The sequence below is a fragment of the Castanea sativa genome, chromosome 1 (genome assembly GCF_040712315.1).
Source record: "Castanea sativa cultivar Marrone di Chiusa Pesio chromosome 1, ASM4071231v1".
Lineage (NCBI taxonomy): Eukaryota > Viridiplantae > Streptophyta > Magnoliopsida > Fagales > Fagaceae > Castanea > Castanea sativa.
This window is the reverse complement of record NC_134013.1, coordinates 36,020,137-36,042,524: the sequence shown is the minus strand read 5'-3', so window position 1 is coordinate 36,042,524 and position 22,388 is coordinate 36,020,137. Positions and strand designations below refer to the sequence as shown.

At 36.1% G+C, this 22,388-nt stretch overlaps 2 protein-coding genes across 6 annotated transcripts in view; both read right to left on the bottom strand.

Moving 5' to 3' along the window:
• Positions 1 to 823: 823 nt before the first annotated feature.
• Positions 824 to 22,388, bottom strand: part of LOC142612374 (type IV inositol polyphosphate 5-phosphatase 3) — a 30,762-nt gene continuing 9,197 nt past the window's right edge. For 2 of the 5 annotated variants that reach the window (XM_075784481.1, XM_075784475.1), the window contains 11 exons: positions 19,045 to 19,079; positions 18,710 to 18,884; positions 18,369 to 18,440; positions 17,218 to 17,290; positions 16,998 to 17,102; positions 15,831 to 16,683; positions 11,511 to 11,695; positions 7,513 to 7,621; positions 5,871 to 6,013; positions 3,739 to 3,973; positions 824 to 1,210 (listed from right to left, as the gene is read on the bottom strand). In XM_075784481.1, the coding sequence (XP_075640596.1) occupies positions 1,190 to 1,210; positions 3,739 to 3,973; positions 5,871 to 6,013; positions 7,513 to 7,621; positions 11,511 to 11,695; positions 15,831 to 16,683; positions 16,998 to 17,102; positions 17,218 to 17,290; positions 18,369 to 18,440; positions 18,710 to 18,884; positions 19,045 to 19,077 (2,004 nt within the window). In that variant the 5' untranslated portion in view covers positions 19,078 to 19,079 and the 3' untranslated portion in view covers positions 824 to 1,189. Of the gene's footprint in view, positions 1,211 to 3,738; positions 3,974 to 5,870; positions 6,014 to 7,512; positions 7,622 to 11,510; positions 11,696 to 15,830; positions 16,684 to 16,997; positions 17,103 to 17,217; positions 17,291 to 18,368; positions 18,441 to 18,709; positions 19,592 to 22,388 lie in introns of those variants that run through there. The other 3 variants (XM_075784478.1, XM_075784490.1, XM_075784484.1) reach the window with 3 other exon arrangements.
• LOC142612399 (uncharacterized) lies at positions 20,177 to 21,424 on the bottom strand. Its single transcript, XM_075784499.1, has 2 exons — positions 21,015 to 21,424; positions 20,177 to 20,945 (listed from the first exon to the last, which is right to left on the bottom strand). Exons 1-2 carry the CDS (start codon positions 21,417 to 21,419, stop codon positions 20,397 to 20,399), a joined length of 954 nt encoding a protein of 317 aa, XP_075640614.1. The 5' UTR covers positions 21,420 to 21,424; the 3' UTR covers positions 20,177 to 20,396.

Below are 22,388 nucleotides of genomic sequence, written 5' to 3'. Positions count from 1 at the left end.
GCCTATCTTGACTTCTGCTTATGTGAATATAAGGAAAGTTCTTGCGCTACACGTTCGACTTTAGTCAAGAAGATTCCTATAAGGAAATGGCTCAATACAATAGGCAAAGATCCACGAATTACTCTTTTAAAAAGGAAAGTACTTCTTCACCAAGGCGCTTATTTCGGCCACATACCACTATATATACCCCAAGACCCTCATGACCCAAAGGTACGCACAATTATCCCAACTCTGGCACTCTAGGGTTGTTTGAAAGACTCTAACTTGATCGTCGGAGGGTTTTTGGCCGGCACCACACCGGTGCTCTCTGTTCGGTCATCTATTTTCTCTTCGCAGGTGTTGCTTCGATTTGAGGAGTATTCGCAACTTACTGGTGATTTCTTCAGCATCATCAGAACATATCGTATTCACCTAGATAATCACGCTATAGGCTCTAACGCATCAAGGGTTTCTACCTACTGTGTCCAACTTAGCAATCTTATAGTGTTAAGGTTTTGAAATTCAAATCAAATCCTAATAGTTAAAAGAGAAGTACATCATGCTAAGAGCCTTGTAACTCAAATAGCACGTCCTAGTGTTCCCGACGGAGACATCCAGAGCTCAAATCTCATCTCTTTCATTGTATATATTGAATTATCATAAAAGAAAAGAAATAGTACATCATCATCCGTGTAACCAGTTTTAAGGCAATGGACCCAAAGATGCTATTGGAAAATATAAAGATGACATCTTACATTTGTATCTTCAGCAGAGCTGTTGCCAAACAGTGTCTGGGTACATTGGAAGTATCTATTACGACAATTATATTAAAGATAAAAAAAATAAAAAAATCTGAATTTTGAATGGAAAGAGGACTCAAGGCTGAACATAGCAGCACTATCTCATTCAACAGTTATATTTTACAATATATACTTTCTAAAAACTAGAGAACTCTTCACTAATCACGATGATATTCAATACACAATACATACCACTAAAACACATGTAGAAACCCAACTTTAGAACTAGCATTCTCTACAAGACTTATTGGTAAAAACCCCTTACATAAGACAACTATACACTAACTGCAATGACAAATTAATGAAACCAAAAGAATGAATGTGAAGTGTAGTAGTAATATTGATATTTTTAAAAGTTGCAAGAGCTCTAACCCATAGCCACTTGGAATGTTGTCAGATATTAGTCTTCCTTAACACTCTTCAGGTATGTCCTGAAAAGGAAAAAAAATTAAAAATTAAAAAAAAAAAAAATACATGACCAGAGAGAATTGTATTGAGTATGGATACAGAAAAAATACAATAGATCCAACATGATTGAAGCCTCCCCCCCCCCCCCCCCCCTCCCCAACAAATGAAAATAATGAACCAGGGGCGGAGCTAGGATTTTTTGTTTGGGGAGAGCCAAATTTTGGTATCATCACATACATGCGCACATACACATATATAAACAATTATATTTTGATACTAGAGTTGGTCATAGTTTATAAAATACAGCAATGTTATGAATACCGTTTCGGAACCCGTTTCGGTTTGTCTATTGGAACGGAATATTTCGGTACCGGCCTATTTCGGCGTACCATTGCATGCTGTTTCGGGTTATAGCTATTTTTATAAATAAATATATATATAAGTATTATTGATAAAAAAAAAAAAAAAACATATGAATTACTAAGGGGTTTAAAGGTTTTTTTCTTTGTTGGTAAAAAGGATTTTAAAGTGATAACTTATAAGTACATATTTAAACTAATATGTAATCTTTAAATCCACATATCAGTTCAGTTATTTACAGAATATAATAAGAGTAATAATATGAAAAAAAAAAAAAAACCTTTTTTTAGAGATTAAAAAAAAAAAAAGATGTTAATGTTAGTCACATGAAGGTGACTATAAATTAGTAGATGGTTTAAATTACCGTTTCAGAATTACTAATATATATATATATAAATTAGTATTATTATCTAGTCATTAATAAAATAAATATTTACTAATTACTATTATAGAGCCAAGTGATATAAAATAAATGAATGCATTTAACATAGTGGTTTAAAAAGAAATTCATAATAAAGGGAATTAGATTGGTTATTTTAAAAAATATTCAAATTTGGGGTTCTTTTTGTGAATAAGTGAATGTGTTGGGATGCTTTGAAATTAGAATCATGAAGCTTCTAGGAAGCTCCACTCCCACCAAGTACCAACTACCCACGTGCATTGGACTCTAAAATATCACATTCCAAAGCTTTTTTACTCAAAGCCTCATAAACGTCTAACAGACTCACACTCCCTCTTTTTCTCTCTGGAAGTGGCAGTGACACAAGCTTGAAGAAGTGAGTTTTTTTTTTTTTTTTTTTTTTAGTGAAGAAGTGAGTTTTAATGGCAGCACTTAAGCTTTGTCCATGACTTGAATTTTTTTTTTTTCTTCTTCTTCGATCTGATGTGAATCTTTTTTTTCTTTTTCTTTTTTTTCAATCCCTGTGAACTGTGAAGGGTAAACAAACCCAAAACACATATCGGCCGAATCTCTAGTTTCGGCCGGTATTTGCCGAAACACACCGGAATGACTGAAATGCCCCGGAACTGGCCGGATTTTGACCCGAGGTGGAACAAAGGGTATTCCAGTTCCGGATTATATACCGGTAGGAGAAATTCCGTTCGTTCCGGCCAGAACGGAACAGAATTCATAACAATGAAATACAGCGTATATAAAAGTAACAACTTTTGCATATGTATCTTCGCAAGATAATTTTTAAAGAAACTTATCATCTTTTAAGCTCTAATGAGAATATAAAAGCTGTCTAGTTTGATATTAAAAATGTAAAAAAACGAATTTGTGAAAACAAAAACTACCTTATTTCTATAATTATGAGATCGATTGACAAATTCTATTGGTTTTTATGAGCATCATTGGATTAACTCAAACATTTGGGAGGGCCAAATTCTATTCTTGTAGCTAAATATTTAAAGTTTTTAGTACATACACATAATATAATAGTATTTTTAAAAATTTTGGGGGGGCCAAGCATTGCTATAGCTCCGCCCCTAGAAGGAACAGCATTTTATGTTGTTGTTTCTAGTTTGGGAGTGCACTTTATCAACATTGACTCAGGATAATAAGCTATACGAATTCCCCCAGCCACTAATTTGCAGTTTATCTGTGATTAAGCTGCATGAAATATGTGGGGAAGCATGTGATCCAATGGCGACCTTTAGCTCTTGCATTGGGTTTCTTGGGTGGTGTAAAAGTTGAACAATAAATGTACTTTTGTAACTATATCCTATATCCAAGCTTATAATAGAGACAACTAGTTGTGTTTTAGAGACACCATGGTATATACACACACACACACACTAGGCACATGGGCATTTTGAAGCAGGAAAAAAAAAGGAAATCCAACTCACAACTTGAGGAAAGTTCAGGGCGTCAGACTAGCTGCTAAATATAAGCAACAAAAAAATTTCCCAATCAAACAAAAGATTAAACATTCAAGCCAGAGAGAGGATAAACATAAAGTTGGGTGGGTTAAAGACTGGCACCCTCGAAGGTGCTAGCCAGCATGTTAGTAAAAACTTCTTGGTATCCTACCAGAGAGATTCAAATCCTGGCTTCATCAGGGTTGGTGACTTTTATAGGCTGAGGGAAGACTTTCCCCCTGGTGAATCCCAGCTCTGGGACCAGATGAAAATAAAATATGTTGAAAATGATTGGCACCTTTAGAAATATACGGGTATGGAAATTACTCACCTCTTCCAATCTTAAGCAGCCTATTCCGACTTCTATACCCATATCCACAATGGATTCATCATTTTCAATCTCTGCATCTGTAAATGTGAGTGCTCGCTGTAGCTTCTTAGGAGAAAACACCTCAACCTCAGCCATGTATGTGGCAGTCACAGGTCGGTGGTCTGAAAGTTTAAGCTCGGCCCTCCTGTAACTCAGTAGCTTCATTCCCTTGCCATATGAAAGGATACGATCACACCTGGAAAAGGAGTGAATGGTAAGGTAACTTTACACAAGAAATTGATCATCAAACGATGAGGGAATAAATGCTATTGGTACCTAATTATCACAGAAAATTAAGTGAGGATTGGACATTCATATAAAAAGGATTCAGATTTGACAAACATATATCAGAATATATCTAGTTTTGATCAGTCTCTTTAGATCTCAATTAAGGACCTATGGGGACTTTCAAAGTACATGTTCCCTAAGTCATGAAATGTGTTTTTACTATATGGGAATCAAAACTAAGCCTATCACCCATGTAAGGGAAAATTTTCAAAGCAGAAGTAAACAATTACAAAATACAATAGTTGATGGAGAAATCACAGAACAGCAATAATTTATTACATTATAAATGGGAAGATGATGAAATGGTGCTAGTTCTCTTTGGCATAGCCAAAGCACAAAAAGTCCCCCTTTTTCATGGTCTAGGAGACATGATTGGTAGGCAACCTTACCCCCATTTTTTTTGGAGAGGTTGATTGATTCTTGGACTTAAACCCACGACCTAACGTTTTTTATGGAAGGCACTAGCCATCACACCAAGGCCCAACCTATGATGATGATTCGGTTGGTGGAAGTGGTAAAATTAAGAGAGGAAAGATGCCATTACTCACTATGGCAATGTAAACGTAGCTCGTAGGTATGTATAAGGTACCCAATGTCAAACTAGACATTTTGTACAGGTTAATACTACTTAGGACAGTAGACTTCCATTTCATGGCTGTCTCACAAAAGCTAAATACTTTGCACACAATTTTTTCTATAATATTCACTCCCTATACAAAAATTCTCAGTTTACATATGTGACATTGCAGCTCTCAGAATCAATTATAGAATCTTTCACCAAAAGGCAGATCAAGGAAAAGCTACTGAGCTAGTAAGGACTGCAGTTAGACCTTCTCAATACTGGGAATTCATTTATATGAGTTCTCCTGAAGCTAATAACGACAAGATAGATACTTGTTTTACTTTTAAAAAGAAAAGTAAATTCACAGTAGATGAAAAAAATATAAGCATGTTTGGAAGTTTTTAAGGGAGGGGAGAGTAGAGGGTAATTGGGGGGGAGGGGGGGCTTGGAAGGAGAGGATAGGAGAGGGGAATGGTTATCCCTTCTCCTTGTTTGGATGTTTTAAAATTAAGTAGTGGAAAGAGGAATGGATGAATGGTCATAATTTGACAATTATGACCTTTTGTTCATTTTAAAGAAATAAATATAAATTGACATCATAAGGGCAAAATTGACAATTAATTTTTTATTAATATAAGTGAAACCCATCCCCTCCCCTCCCCCTCCAAATTCCCCCAATTTGAGTGATTAAAAAGGAACGTTTGGAGGGTTAAGATAGCCCTTCAAATCCCCTCAAACCCTTCCCCTTCCCCCTTTAAAAGCATCTCAACAAGATTTATTAAACCCTCCCTATCCTTCCCTTTATTTCCCTCTCCTCCCCCTCCATCCAAACACACTTAGAAAAAGTAGCAGGAACTGTTAAAGCTTCATAAATTTATTGAACATGTGAGATGCACCCTACACAGTGAAGGCAACAATACTATGATGAACATACGGAGAAAAACATCAAAAAAATTACCAATAGCCACAAAGACATGCAAGCCGAAAGGGATGAGATGCATTTATCTGGAAAGGTAAACAAAAGAGCCCTAAAAAAACCACTGTAGATACACATGAATGCCAGAGAAAAGTAAACTTAACTAAGAATTTGAAGGATAAGGTTTACTTAAACGGGACAGTCTAAATCATAATTCACTCTAACATGATCAATTAATCATTTGCTAAGGATGAGTGAACAACCAAATTAGCACAATAGTAGCAGGAGTGGAGATCAAGCCCTTGGACTAGGCAAATTAAATCATACCATGCTGGTGTACGCCTCCCAGACTTTGGATCGTCTCCATAGTACTTCTCTGAATTGATTTCATATTTATATGTAGGTGGAAATTTTAAGGTACCCTCCAACCATCCATCAAATGCACGACCTTTTTTAAGCTCCCGCAGAAGCTGTCAGAATAAGATCTCAATGTAATTAAAAGCCAAATAGGCATTCTATAAGGCTTACTTTTCTACATAATTATATCTTATAAAAGGATAAAGTTGCCTTCTGTTTGCAATGGCAGATAAATGATACTTAAAAGATTTATATTCTGAAACCTCAAAACATCAAAAGACACACACATATGTGAACAGGCATGTTTGCTTGAAATTTCATTAGGAAAATAATTAGGCATAGGAGACAAACGTTCTCTTAATGATATTTACTATCCTCACTCACAACCTTCCCTCTCCTGTGGTCAAAGTTTCAAGAAAGGGGTTCACAACTTTTCTCAATTTTTTTAAGAAATTAAAAATATAAATAATAATGCTACAATAAAGAGTAAAATTATTCAACAAAAAAAAATTGTTGAGTAACTACAGGTTCAATGCAACACAAAGTTGATAACTTTAAGCTCCAAATGCCTTTCATTTATGATTCCCTAGCTCCACTAGACTTTCACTCAAATTCTCTCAATTATTGATTTCCCAAGCAGTATTGAGTCTATTGACTTTATGTCAATAATGCACATCTTAGAATAAACATATAATAGAATTGTGTCATGATTTGTTACAGCATCTAGAACCCAAAAATAAATATACGATAAAACAGAGATCTAATGATATAAGGGGTGGACAATCAGTCATATGGTGGTATCATTGGTGATCCACACTCAACTTGATGGCTTCAGGTTCAAGTTAGCATTGGTTTCTATGAATATTAAAACTAAGTTCTGCAATTCAATTGTCTTTTATTTCTTTTATTTTTTTTTTTAATTTTTAGTAAATTCTTTCATGTTTCTCTATAAGGAAAAAAAATTAACAAGTGCAATGCAAATACTCAATATTCAGAAAACATTGATCTGCCCATTCTTTTTAGCATATATCTCTATTTTGGGATAATATATCACCTAGAAAGGCCTAACTGCAAGAGCATTATCTAGAAACTTCAATTCTCATATACTATATCCAGAAAATTAAAACCATTATAAAAATATAGCCACAGACTCCAAGACCATTAGAGCATATTACATTCTACTGTGTTGCAATGTTTTTTTCTTTAGTTAATTTTGCATGTGAAGAAGATGAATAAAGATAATGGAGAAGTAACCACGGACAGAAGGAATAAATAATTGCATGCTAACATTATCCGTCACCAGAATGAATAAATTTAATTACATGTTAAATTAATTGCTAACAAATCTTTTCACATATCTGTCACCAGATATGCGATATTCCAGAAAATTTGCAACGTTTAAGAAATACAATTTCAATTGCTTCACATTTTACAAGTTACTACATTTTCTTGATGAATACAATATACATTCTTGGCCTACTATCGAAGATAATTTGAAGTGAGCCTATCACTTTTACAGTAAATAACAGGAAATGACCAGGGCATTTAGAGTGCTACACGGATATAAATTACTTCAGTAATACATATTATCATAAAAAGTTTGATAATTTACCTGGTCACTCTCAACCAACTTGGACCAATCCTTTTTGGAAATAAGTTCTCGTGTTTTCTCATACGACAGGTTTATTCTGTAGTTCAGATCACCCAACCAAATTATCCTTCTGCGGAAAAAATAAGATAATGTCATTAACCCTATTATTTTTAAAATAAGGAAGACATAACTCCTGAAGTATATCAGAAAAACGAAATTGAAAATTAGCTGAAAATTAATTTAATATCAAACATATTTTTTTATATAGGACATTTCAGACAGATTATTGTAATATATGACGGGATGAGGATATGGTATCTCTATGAGGAGCTACAGATATTCAATTATTCCCACTCCTAGCTTAATTGCAGAAGTGCTATCAAAATTTGACACAAACATCAGCAATCTCTCATTCTGCTAGTACAATTTGAGCAGTAGAAATTTTTTACCACATCCATGTGTGTAACTAATACATAAATATTTTCTTCTCACCAATTTAAATATAAATGTAATATTCAAGAAAATACACCACATTCAAAATGAAAGAATAACTTTACATTATAAAGAGATTAATGTAGCTCAACCATCATTAGCATCAATTTAAGATCTATGAAGACATCCTTTTTAAGTATACTGAGCTGAAAAAATGAAGAAACACAAAGACAATTTTATTTATTTATGTTATTTTTTTATTTTTAAATTTCAGAAGTCAAATATATTTTATCATTAGTCATTTGGATTTTAATTTAGGTCTTATTAGATAATTAGGTTATTAGTATTCTATCTAATATCCTAAATTAAAGGGTATTCTCATAATTTAATAATTAGGCTTTGATTCAAGTCAATTTGGATTAGAGTTTAGTTTAGACTTCTAGTAGTCTATATAAGCATTCTATTGTACTCTTATGGGGAAAAATGTTTATGAAGAATAAAATTTCAGTTTAAATTTTTTCAATTGGTTGGTGCTGAATCCAACCAACTGTAAGTGTTGATTCTTAAGATTTTTTATCTCACTTGGTCTTGATTCCTAGGTTTATCTTATTTTTTCTTTTGGTTTTGCCCTGCGTCAAATTTTAGTGAAAGAATGAATCCCAATCCAGTCTTCAAGCAAAGCCAAGAAAGCCACCATAACTGTCACCCTCCTTTGTCAACCAATACCATCCTCACCACTAAGGCAAAAATCCCTGCAAACACCTAATTTCCAAACACAAAAAACCCAAAACCCAAGCCACCACCACCAAGACCCCATAACCCAACCACTGCCAGCAACTAAACCCAAGCTCGCACCAATATCCACAAAACAATATAGTTGGACTTGGAATTCTAAAGTATTAGGCTGTCCCAATCAACGTGGTCTAACTCACGAGCTAACATATTGGGCTATCCTTTAATGTTCATACAGTGCATGGCATGTGTGTTGCTTCTCTTTATTTAGTTATTGTGCCAATAGCTTCTTTAGTGGGCTCTATTTACTATTTCCAGATTGGAAAAACTCCTAGCCTTGTGCGCAATGGTGATATTGGATGCACCTACTTTTGTTGGTCATTAAGACCAATGGATACTCACCAAGTGGTTAGATGAGATGGACCAAGTGCTGTACAATAATCACATATATCACATGTGTAATTTATAGATTTACACGATGAATTTAATGGTTGCACATGGGAGATTAGTGAACCAATAAGATAGAGCCATGTGGCCATTGAGAGTAGGGTTGTGGTAGTATAAATACATGCTTGTACTCTCATTTCTATGCATTGAATAAAATTGCTCATCATCCGTGTGCTTAGACTTGAATAGTCTTGTTTGACTGAAGAGACTCCATTGAAGTAGTCTCACTTGGAGAAGGTGACTCTCCCAAAGAAGTCACACACTTCCATTCATTCATCCATCTTTCCATACAAGAGCTTTCCCCATTCCATTTCCATAATCTTTACCCTAACCCTAATTGCACCATCTCAACCCTAGTATATTTTCCCTTCCACAATCATATTCAAAATCATCATATACATTCTTCCATAGCCTCACCCAACCCTACCATGTCCTAAATCCCTCATCCTAGTCCTCACATCCACAAGAATCCACATCCGTTCTCACACATCCTTACATACTTGAACCCTAAATCCACAAACCCTAGTTTTCACTTATGATTCTATTAAGAACATACTTGAATTCCCATAACAACATAAAACTCCTTTTAGTTCCTTGCACAGAACCCTATAAAATATAATGAAGTCATCCAAAACCTTTGAGCAAAGGTTGAGAATTGGAACACTAGGTTCAATGCCTTGGATGGTCAACTAGTATCCATGAACTCTTCCATCCAAAGACTGCCCAATACCTTTGACAAAAAGGCCACCAAAACTTAGCGATAGAAGAGAAATACGAGTGCCAACAGATTTTGCTACAACGCTAGAGTAGCAAGAGAAATATCTGAACTATGTGTAGTAGACTTAGAAATTTTTCCTCAAAAATATGATGGAAACTGATGCATTTAGATTATGACAACTTTAAATAACCCCTTGGACTTGAACAAGGAAATTATTAGGATAACATGCACTTAGAACATAAAATTATGAGGAAAAAGTCACTCTAAAACTAAAGAGCTCTAGACAATTATTTTCTTTTTCCACTTTGATTGATAATATTTGAACCTAAGACTTATGAAAGTCCCATCCCATCCCTTTACCAGCTGACCCAACTCAAGGGCAGCTTTAAACAATGCTATTTGACAGAATATAACAGAAGAGATGTTTCACATTGAAGAACGAACAAAGAATTGCAGCTGAATAAATAGAACCTAACTACCACATTAGCAAATGAAATCCCTTCTTTACAGAATTAAGAGCACGTTTGGTACATTGTAATAGACTCTGTAATGTAAAAGTTATTCCTTAGGAGTTAGGAATAACCATTCAATTGTTGGGTTGTGTTTTTATTACCAGTTATAGTTATTCCTTAGGAATAGCAATTCTTTAAAATGAAGTATATTTATTTCTTATTAAAAGGAGTGTAATTTCTATCTCTTAGCCTGTGTAATTGCTATAAAAAAATAAAAAGCCCCAAAACCCCCATGCCCTGCCGCTAAGCTCTTCCCTACCAGGTATTCTCTCCCTTTGGTGTTTAGAAGATTTTTTTTTTTGGTGGCTTCAATCATGTACGCAGCAATTCATTAATTTTTGTGAGTACAAACTGAACCATTTTTTATTTGAAGTCAAGATAAATTTTTTTAACTAATTCAAACTGAAATGTAATACATCAAGTTCAAGCTGTTCTGCAACAACATCAGGTACATCCTCAACCCAAGCGATATAATCGTCTATACAAACTGAATCATTATGATAGCAGTTTTTGTATATTTAGGGGTTATGTCTAAGGATAACTAAATCATTATGATTATACCACATCATTATTTTGCTGTGATTACAGATTGAATTATTATGATAACAGTACAAGCACAAAAAAATATTAATTATTATTTTGCTGTTATTTTGAGACTTTAAAGTTCATTGGATATATTATCATTTTTTTATTTGTGGAGATATTAATTTTCAGCCTATAACAATAATATTAATTATATACTCTTTTTTTTTCAATTTATACATAACAATAACTTACAAAAAGTGTAAAAATATAATTTTTTTCTTAAATGGTATATTACGAAATTTGGCTAAAATATGATGTCATTCCTCCCCTTTATCATATTGTACCAAACTAAAGGATACAAATTAAGAATTCTATTCTTGTGTTATCACCAAACAGATGAATATAAATAATTATTCCGTTACAGCTTCTTGTGTTCCTTGTAATACTTTTTTGATAGGTTACTTGTAATACTTATTCTTATTACATTGTAATCACCATTACAGTGTACCAAACGTGTCCTAACTATTTCCACCATCATATGAGAGAAAGGATACCACCAAATAAACCAAAAAAGAAAAAAAAAATCCTTGTCAAGAAATGAGAGAGAGAGAGAGAAAAGTTCAAAGTTTTGCAATGGTATGGCATATACTTACTCATGATCAAGGATGCTTTTGGGAAGCCCACTATCAGAATACGAATGAAAATGAGTCCTTCGATGTATTTCATGCACGTCAGCATTTCTTTTTAGCTCATCTCCATCTTTTTCCCCTGCTGTCAGGTGGGTACATATAAAACAAAAAAGGGTCTGATATATGGACATGCTGACAGAGACTGAACCCTGGAAAATTGAACAACTGTCATGAAATCTATAAGACTGCCATAGCTAACATGGATTTCAAAAATGAAAACAGAAAAAAATTAATATTACCCATCAAAATTAATTACATTAACAGTTACTATCTACATTCTGAATATCAAATCATGAGGCTGGGGAAGCAAGGACCTAGGATTTCATTATTTAGTTGCAAGGTATGCTTTCTTCTTCAAATATTAATAAATATTCACATCAAAAGATTGCAAGCCACATAGAAGTTCTGATGTGATCATCCAAAAAGTTTCAAATGCATGCATAATGTAGACAATATCTAATCTTTAAAGTTGATAATTATGGCATAATTTCTTACATAGGAGACATATTGTTTTTGATAAATTACCAATTGTCACAAAATATAAGCTGTTATAAAATGATAACTTTAATTATTTAACCATAATTCTAACACTCCCTCTCACGTGTGTGCCCAAACTCCCCCTTAGTAAATGGGACCCAACATGTGGGAGTTTTTAATATATTAAATGAGAGGTAGAGTGGAGACAAAGATCAAATTTAAGACCTCTTTCTCTAATACCATGATAAATTACCGATTGTCTCAAAAATTTAAACAGTTAAGCGATGGTGAATTTAATCATTTGACCATAATTATAACAGTTTTAAATTATAAACATGCTTGACAGGCACAAAATTCAAGTTTTAGATACTTGCCAAAGCCCCATGGATCCTAACATGCAGCTTCTGACCTTCATTTTTTTTTTATAAGTACTAAGAATTATATTAATCATGAAGAAACAATGAAAACCGCAAATACAAGGTGTTCATGATGGTGAACACAAAAAGCAGCATACAAAAACAACAGAAATAAGAAAAGCAACTTAGGGAGCACTTCTAAGGGAAGTAAGAAACTCTAGAGTAGAAGAAAAATTTTAAGAACCCCTGCACCTAGCCCATTCAAAAAGAGTACTTTGGCTGAGAGCTTGTAACTGATAAAGCGATTTCTCTATAGCCTCAAAGGAGCGCTGGTTTCTTTCCATCCAAACAACCCACATCAAACAGCTAGGAACCATATTCCATACGTCCGAAGAAAATTTCCCCAACCAATTACTCCAACAAAACACCAAACTCTCCACTGAACCTAGCATGACCCATTGAATCCCAAAAACTTGTAACATTTGCACCCACAAAGAATAAGCTATAGGACAATGAATGAGAAGATGGTCCACAGATTCTACAGAACAACAGCACATACAGCACCTATTAGCCAAAGGGAGGCCCCGAAGCATCAAATTATTCAAGCTAAGAATCCGACCATGGGCTGCAGTCCACAAGAAGAAAGCCACCCTTTTAGGAACCTTGACTTTCCAAATCCCCTTCCAAGGGAAGCTAGAGAGAGATGTACCCTTGATCTTATTATAAAAAGACCGAATATCGAACTTACCATTCCCATTAAGACACCAATGGGGACTATCACACCCAATGCCTCTTGGAATCCGAGACTGAATGAAATCTAGGAAAGCGATAGCAGCTTCTAATTCCCTCTCATGAAAATTCCTATAAAATCTCAAGTTCCAAAATCTATTACTCTCATCCTCCTGATGACCCAACAAATTAGAAATGCAGGCTTCCTTGTCATTTGAACACGCATATAATTGAGGATAGAGCATTTTAAGTGAGGTATCCCCAACCCACCTATCATGCCAAAAAAGAGTGTGGGAGCCATCACCGAGAACCTCTCCCAACCGTCATTACCACGCAAAAGACCACACCCGTGGGCCCTTCTGCATTCTTTAGTATTCCACCCCCCTTGACCCTCTCCATATTTGGTGGCAATAACCCTCCGCCAAAGATAAGTTCCTTCTTGGCCAAACCTCCATAACCATTTCCCTAAAAGAGCTTGGTTGAAGTGAATTAACTTCCTAACCCCCAAACCACCCATCTCTAGAGGTGAACACACCTTCTCCCAACCCACCAAAGAATGTTTATAACACTCCTCCGAAGACCCCCACAAAAAATTCCTCTGAATACGTTCCAATCTGTCAGCCACAACTGCAGAGATGGTAAATAAGGATAGGTAGTATATAGGAAGACTAGAGAGGATACTCTTCAAGAGTGTAAGTCTACCACCCTTAGACAAATATAGATGCTTCCAACCAGACAGCTTCTTCTCCATCTTCTCCAAAATAGGATTCCAAATGGATGCAGTCTTGTACGAGGTGCCCAAAGGCATTCCCAAATATTTCATAGGCAGACTACCCACCCTACAACCAAGAATGTTAGCCAAAGCACCTATATTACCAACCTCCCCCACCGGGACAAATTCACTCTTCCCCACATTTACCTTCAAACCAATAAAAGCTTGGAAGCAAGACAACGCCAGCCTAATGGACAACAACTAATCTCTAGAAGCATCACAAAACAAAATAGTATTGTCTGCAAACAACAAATGTGATATGCGAACCCCGATAGAGTTAACTGGTCCCACATGAAAACCACGAAGCGGACCACTATCCTCAGTTTTCTTCAAAATCCGAGATAAAACTTCCATAATCAAAAGGAAAAGAAGAGGAGACAAAGGATCACCTTGTCTCAACCCACGAGAACTTCCAAAAAAGCTTGTCGGGGATTCATTAATTACACGGCACCAATCTAAACAGAAACTTCACAATTTGACATTAGGCCTTAAGCAATCGATGATGTAATAGCTACTGTTAGCTTATGAAATCATTAATAAGAAAGGGAGGAGAAAGTTTTCGACCTAAATGGATAAAAGTGGGGACAATTCACATAGTCTGTACAAAATACAATGTTTCATTAGTTGGTTCCACTTTAGATCCTTCAAAAGCATCCCAATGGGGAAGCCTAAAATTCTAAGGCATAGAGATTAGAAGGAATTCAGTGCCTAACAATTGTATGTAAAGAAGCACGTAAAGATGTAATACAAGATTTGCTCTTCTATTGAAGATGCAATCTGGATAATCCCTGCCATCTTTTCAGTGAATATAAAAAATCGATGCCATGTCATTCAAAATACAGGTTTGGGTAGCGTAAACTGGCTGTGTTTTTTTTTTTTTTTTGGGGGGGGGGGGGGGGGTGTTGGGGGGGCTGTAAATCAAAGCCATGTCATTAAAAATAGGTCACCTCATTGCTCCATCAGCCATCTACACATGAAATTTACCAGAACAAGACGGAAGGACCAATAGAGCATTTGAAACTTTCAGGACTGAAAGCGCTCAACTTGTAAACTTTGGGGACCAAAAATCAATTTTGTCCTATTGTTATTAATTACCACAATCCCTTTCTTTGATATACTCCAACTTAGGCCATGAAGATGTGATAATGATACTGGCATTAAAAATATGGCAATTTGGAAGAATACAAATCACACAACAGCTGTATGAAGCCCACAATAAAAAATTTTTAAAAATTAACATTACATGCAATGCAAGTAAAACCCTGTGACATGTTGGGGTAGATCTTTACAACAGATAGTTTGAACAAGTGTGGAATACTCTTTGCTTTTGGTGCTGTATGTGCAGATCGAGTGGGGGGTTAATAAATCATTTATTTCTTCATACTGTGAAATTGGCGTGATAAACTATTGGCATCTTGTGTTTTGTTTATTCAGGGTTAGGAGGGTTATGCCAAGAGCAGTGGTAAAACTATTGGCATGTTAGAAAGAAAATTTTCTTAAGAGGATGCAATGATGACATTTGAAAGTCAATTCCTTTTGTGTAAAATCTAGCAATTTTGGAGAGAAGGGATGTGTGTATCTTCGAGGTATGTGAGTATTCAGTAAGGAGGCTAAAAATTTGTTCTTGATGTCTCTCTACTGTTGGACAGCAACTACTTGTTTATTCTCTTTTCGCACATGTCGGATTTCCTTGATCTTCTGAACTTTAGATTTAATTTTATTTTTGGGTGTTTCTAACTATCAAATAATAAATAAATAAAACAGTTTTTGTTGGGAGTTTCTCTTGTATGCATCCTGTGTACTAGGATTATATCCCTTTTGTATTTTCTTAGTGAAACTTATTAGTAATGCCAAAATAAAATCCATTACTCTAACAATGAAAAAAAAACAATCAGAACAGTCAAAAAGAATTCACAAAAATGTAAAGAGATGTAAGGAAAAGAAGCAAACCTTGTTACCAATGTAGCCCATAACACCAACACCAACAGTAGACACTTTTACGTTCTGAATATGTCTACGCAAGCTCCTACGAACCCATATAGTGAGGAAAATCCCAACCATCTGCTTGCTTACTATCCTTACAAATGATGATCTTCGTTTCCTCTTAAAAAGAGACTCAAGGTCAATTTCTGCAAGCAAAGCTATCTGTGATGGCACTTCATTTGTGGTTGACTTGAAAGAACTATATGTTCTGAAAGACTTGGTTCCACTAAAGGATCTAATCGGTCTTAAGGAATTTGGTCTCTCTAACACATGCTGAGATAGCAAGTTTAGAGGACGCTCTGGCCAGCTCAAACCAATCCTTTCAGTTCCACTAAGCATTCTGTTTAATTTGCCATTGTTTTCACCTTCTGATGTTTCCACATCTACTGAATCTTCCGTCCGCAAACAATTTAACCTATCCAACCTCTTTGGAGAAGAAAATTGCCTCTCCAACTCTTGTTCACCTGGCAATCCGGCACTTCCAGTACTGTCTGGAACTCCAGAATTCAAACATGTGCTTTTCTCGGTGATTGGTTTATCCTTGACTCCATCAAAACCATTGGAATCTTCATCAAATGGATGAACTTCCTCACCTACATCACTATCACTTTCAAACAATACCTCCTCTTCTATTCCTGGGATATCATCAGATGGCTTGAACCTTGATGGAGAAGGTGGATCACTGAAGCTTTTTATTTTGGTTGTTATAGGTCGAATTTGATTTAGTGTTTCACGAATAAAGTTTTCCCACTTTGGAACTGGACGGTTGCTTTCAGCACCAAAGATATTCCCAGCATTTAATGGCACAATCTCCTGAAGACTGTAAACATAAAGCATAAGTCATGCTTCTATGAAAGACTCCTGAATATAAGCAACAGATAAAGAGAATAGAGACTGCTACAATATATTAAAATTTTAAAACAGAAGAAGAACACTTTATTTTTTTTTGAGATAAATGCAATATCAACAACTATGATAGTTAACAAAGCAGGCGAGCACAATCTAAAGCAAATACGGAAGCACCAATTATCTTTGCACAAACTATACGTGTACTAAAATCAAATAACATGGCAACTTATTGTATTTCAATGTAATATCAGTAACCAAGGGAAATTCAAGAAAACATACACTCACCCAATCACATAGATATCAGCTGGCTCATCGATTTCTAGCCAATCATCAATATCTAGGTTGTCAGGTGGAAGTTTCCCTCCAACATTCCAAGTCCCAACACATATTCTAGGACAAAAAAAGGACCAGATATTAGAATAATTGGCTAACTCAGACTGATAGACCATCACTTTTACACTTACCCGAATTAATCTAACTAACTGTTAAATTAAGTGTACCATACCTGAGTTCCTCTGAGTTAATATACTGTGCCCTAAAAGTCTCTGATTTTCTTCTTCTTAACCTTGGAAGAGCATCTGAGGTCCAAAAAATATATATATTAACACAATAGTATGTTAAAAATAATAGAGTAGTATAATACGTACTTATCAAAAATAAAAATTTGTTTGTTAAAATTTGTATTAACACAAACAAGAATATAAAAAATTAAATAAGGTAGAGAAGACAATATTAAAACTGAAAATATACATGATATATAAGACTACTTTTTTTTTTACAGTAAGCCACTAACCTAAACTAAAAAAAAATATATATATATATATATATACTGGAAGATAGCAGAAATTAAACAACTAGGTTGTTGCATAAAATGTACTCATTACCCCAAAAGAAGATGAAAGTAATTTTTAACTGGCTCATATCTAATATGACAGGATGATTCCATTATCATGTGGGGGCCAAATTCTCTACCCTCTCCCCAAATATAACAACTCAATCTAATATCTCCAGATATTTGCATTTACTAGAATGAGCAGGAAGAGGACCATGACGGTCAATCTCAAGATTCATCCAGAAAAGGCCTGCCATAGTTTGAAGTATTCTCCAACTTGTTGATTAGAAAAAAATGCTAATACACCTAATGTCAGTAACATAATTTAATACAGCTACCATCTTATTCATATTTAAGAACTAAACTAAACCAATACAATAAGCACAGTTGACTAATTACATCAAGCAATCTTCTCTTTAAATTTCAAATCACTAGATTCCATTTGGCCAGCATTGGAGACCCAATTTCCAATGCCACTATTTTGACTGTTTCAACCCAATTCCACTTGAAAAATCAAATTTCTAAAATTCCAAAAGATAAGAAATTCTAATCAAACCCAACTGTGCACAATTTAAAATGGGATGAATGATCTTAATTCAAGAATTAAAAGTTGTCAAGAGCAGAGTCAAATGGTATCTCTTCCTCCATCACCGAAATAAGTTTTGCCTATGCGTTTTTGGGATTTGCGTGCTCCCTGGTTAGAATCCCTAAGGGGTTCCAATGGGTACAATTTTAAGAAGCCACTGAAAATTCTAATAAAGAAGGAAATCTTGATCATGCTGTGCCAATTTAGAAAAACTGAAACTGTGAACTTGAAAGGTTACCATTAAGACCAACAAAACCACCATACCCTCTGTTGCCCCTAGGCCTCAATCGTCTTCCCAACTGACCAAACGCTACAAACACCCACTTGATAGTCAGGCCAAAACATAAAATGCATTACACAAAACTATAAAATGCAGCCCAGAACAAAGACTCACTTACGGTTGACACTCAAAATTCATCTACAAACAAAATTTCCAATAAATTCAGGTAAAAAAAGAATTATAAGAACCAGTTCCAGTAGTCCCCATAGCATATTCAGAACCAATTAACCAAAACTCTTAATGGGTTCCTAAAATTCAAAATAAAGCTCTAGAAAAAGAGAGTAGTGAGAGAGAGTGACCTTGAGGATTGGAATTGTTAGTGTCATGTTGTTGTTGTTGTTGGCCTTGATCATCATTTTCTACTTCTTTTTCTTCTTCTTCTTCATTTTCATCTTCATCTTCGTCAGCACTGAAATCAGAGTCCTGGGTGGTGATGTTAAGCCATTTACGCATAACAACTCTAGGCCAGAACAGCTGCACGCACCAATCGAAACAATACAGTTCAGCCCTACTCCTCTGCAATGTTTTTACCTCTTTTTTCTTTGTCATCCAAAACCCAAATACCAAAAACAGCTACATATATGTGAACGTGTCTTATACAACGTCAACAAGAATAAGAAAGAGGAGTAGTTACCTCTTGTTGATGTTGCTTTGAACGTTGCTTCATATCTGTTCAAGATATAGCGGAAACAAAATGCCACAACAAAGTGAAAGCTTTGCAGTTTTCAATAGAAATAAATAAGAACAAGTAAGCAGCAACGTTGCCAGAAAATAACGGTAGTGGGAGGGCATGGACTAGTTGTTTATTATCCCTGCTTTGACCTTTGGACTAATTTACTTTAACATTAATATTAGACTCGTTGTACCCCATTTTCGAGAAATAACACTTATCTTATCATCAAGGAGATTTTTAAAAGATGAAGAGATACTAATTTACGTGATTACATCCATAAAAAATTGAAAGGTTATAATAAAAAGTTTGACCTTAACGATTATCTACTAAGCACTCATTTATTACTACTATTAATGACTACTACCAAGTAACAACCTGCGAGAAAGCAATACCCAATAGGAGAAAAGCTACTTTACTTAATAGTAAATTAAATTATATATTATTATTATATACTTGAGTTAGGGGTAGTGTGGACATTTTACGGTAGTGGCAGGTCGGCTGGAACTGGTAGGGACCCATAGTCTATCTCTCTCTCTCTCTCTCTCTCTCATTTTTTATTTCGTTTTTGTCTTACATTCATATTTAAGGCTACTGTAGTGTCCAATTCAATCACCTTCTAACCAGGTCGCACTAGACCTAAAAACCAAGCCCACCTTCATGATCTATGATGTTGGTTTAGTCACTAAAGGATGGAAAATTATTCAAGTTCATAAAGTGGACAGATCATCCTATGAAGGATGAGAATTATACAAGTCCACAAAGTGGATGGATCCTCCCATAAAGGATGGAAAATTATTCAAGTCCGCAAAGTGGACGGATCATCCCATAAAGGATGAGAATTATCCAAGTCCACAAAGTAGACGGATCCTCCCATGAAGGATGAGAATTAAACAAGTCTATAAAATGGACGGATCCTTTCATAAAGGATGGAAAATTACTCAAGTCCGCAAAGTGGACGGATCATCCCATGAAGGATGAAAATTATTCAAGTCCACGGAGTGGACGGATTGTCATATTTAGGTTGAAAATTCTTCATATTCACAACATGGACGGGTTTACCTATTAAGGATAAAAGTTGTATAGTGTGAACGGATTGTCTTGCAACGGATAAAATTTTATTCCACGAAATAGGCAAGTTAACTCAAGAATATCCATCCAATTGAACGGTTACAAAATAACCAAAACTACGACCATGAAATGGACGGATTTGTCAAAATAGTTTAACCAAAGTACATAAGAAATGCGACTAGTACAAAAAGTTCAAATAGCACAAAAAACTACGAACTGTTCCTAATACAAAAACGGATATTTTGCTACTCCAAGATGACGGTGTTACCCTCGTCCACCTCTCTGTGGATTGACGGTTGTTGAGCATTGTTGTCTGCCGTAGTCTCATCTGGAACCCCGCCGTCATTAGGATCTCTGCCAAAAAGGTCTTCCGTCGCTTCAGAGTTGACGGGGCAAGTTGGGGTCTGGCCTTCACCGTCAATAGAGATATGAGAAAGGTCAAAGTCCGGAAACAAAGCCTTAACTTGGCGGATACAGTCATCAAAACCGTCGGCAAAAGAAGTCGCCAGTTCACTAACAAGAGCTTCAGAGTCTCGGTACTCTTGGATGGCTTCGATCTTGGCTTGACGAAGGCTTTCTTCTTTGGCCTTTAGTGTTTCCTTCAGCAGCTCTACCTCTTTCTCCAAATCAGAACGAGCCTGCTCGGATAACTTAAGCTTTTCTTCATGACGGTGTTTCCAGAGCTTCAACTCATCTAACTCTTCACCCGTCGCTTTAGACTTCGCGCGGACGCAATCCAAAGTCTTTTCTTGTGTAAGGCAACGGTCCATTAATCCTTTCGCCATAAGGACCCCCTACACCAGTATGAAAGAGTTAGAATCTACACTATCATATGACGGAGATAATAAATTGACAGCACCAACCTGTGCAAGACTATATAAGGCCGTCTCTCCCATGGCTTCCGTCGCATGATTTCCTAGATCCTCATAGTCTTCATCAGTGAGGATGGAAGTAACTTTGTGGAGGGCATATTGCGAATCTTCACGGAGCAAGACAGGAGGCCTTTCCTTGACGGGGTCCGGATTGGTCATTAGACCCTTACCCCTGCCTATGCCCAACTTGGGGGGCATCTTTAACTCGCCGGACCCCTGAACGGCAACCAACCCCGTCACCAACTTCTGCTTCTTCGAGTGACAATCAACTTTCTCTGAAGGTTGCCTTTTCGCGGACTGAATGGATAAACCTGTCTTAGGGGGAAGGTTACCTTCTTGTTTCTTCTTAACAGCAGCTTGCTGCTTAATAAGTGCTCTCCTCCTAGCAGCATCCATCTCTGCAAAAAGTGGACGGGCAAAGCATCAACTTATATGAAAACAAAAAAAAAAAGCGGACGGGTAAAAGTGACAACCTACAAAAACTTACGTGAACGGACTTGGTTGTCGTAACGACGGGCGGCAAGTGTAAGCTCAGGACTGTCACAGTACCAATGTATGGTGTCCAAAGTAACTAATTTGATCCACGTCCTCTCTGATAGACGAGTAGTTTGAAATTTTTTTTCAAGAAATCCAAACTGCTCGACGGAGATTGGCGAACGATCACGAGCTGCAACAGTCAACTGTTAGGATAAAACTTCTACAAGGTTTACAGAAATTAAAGAAGACGGCACATACCAGACAGAGGCATAATGCCCCAAGTTGTATCTACAAGCATGTATTCTCGGCCGTCAGGGTGACACATCCAATTGTCACCTTGAAGGAAAAAATATCGACCCTTCCAGTTCCCATTGGAATCTGGTGTTTCACATATTAGCCTAAGTACCAGACTTCTCGGAGCAAAACTATACATGCCCTTAGATTGAGCAATCTCCGCAGGACGGTAACAATGAAAGAATTCTTCCACTGTCAACCGCCGAGCACTGTCGAACATTACCCCGTATAAAACTTCAACACCTAGAAAAACCCTCCAAGCGTTCAGTGAAATTTGGGTGACAGACAGACCCAAATATTGGAGAAGACGACGGTGCAAGGAACTTAAAGGAAAACGAAGACTCGCCTTGAGCATTTGCTCATACACCCCGACGTCTTTAAGGCCCTCATAGTAGCATTGCTCGGATTTAGAGGGTAGACGGATAGGGATGCTGTCGGGTATCTGGTACTTTTGTCTAAGAGTATTGAAGTGGGATTGTTTGATGGAAGAAACAAAATCGTTCACCGTCCACAAGGGGAGAAGGACGAACTCCCTGAGCCCATCTGGACCTATGACGGATTGAACCGGAGGATCTACGATGTCTAGTTCATCGT

Coding starts and splice junctions, on each gene's coding strand:
- LOC142612399 (XM_075784499.1), bottom strand. CDS start 21,419: ATGGATGCTGCTAGGAGGAGAGCACTTATTAAGCAGCAAGCTGCTGTT. Junction 20,946..21,014: donor CCTTATATAGTCTTGCACAG/GTTGGTGCTGTC, acceptor ATACTGGTGTAG/GGGGTCCTTATGGCGAAAGG.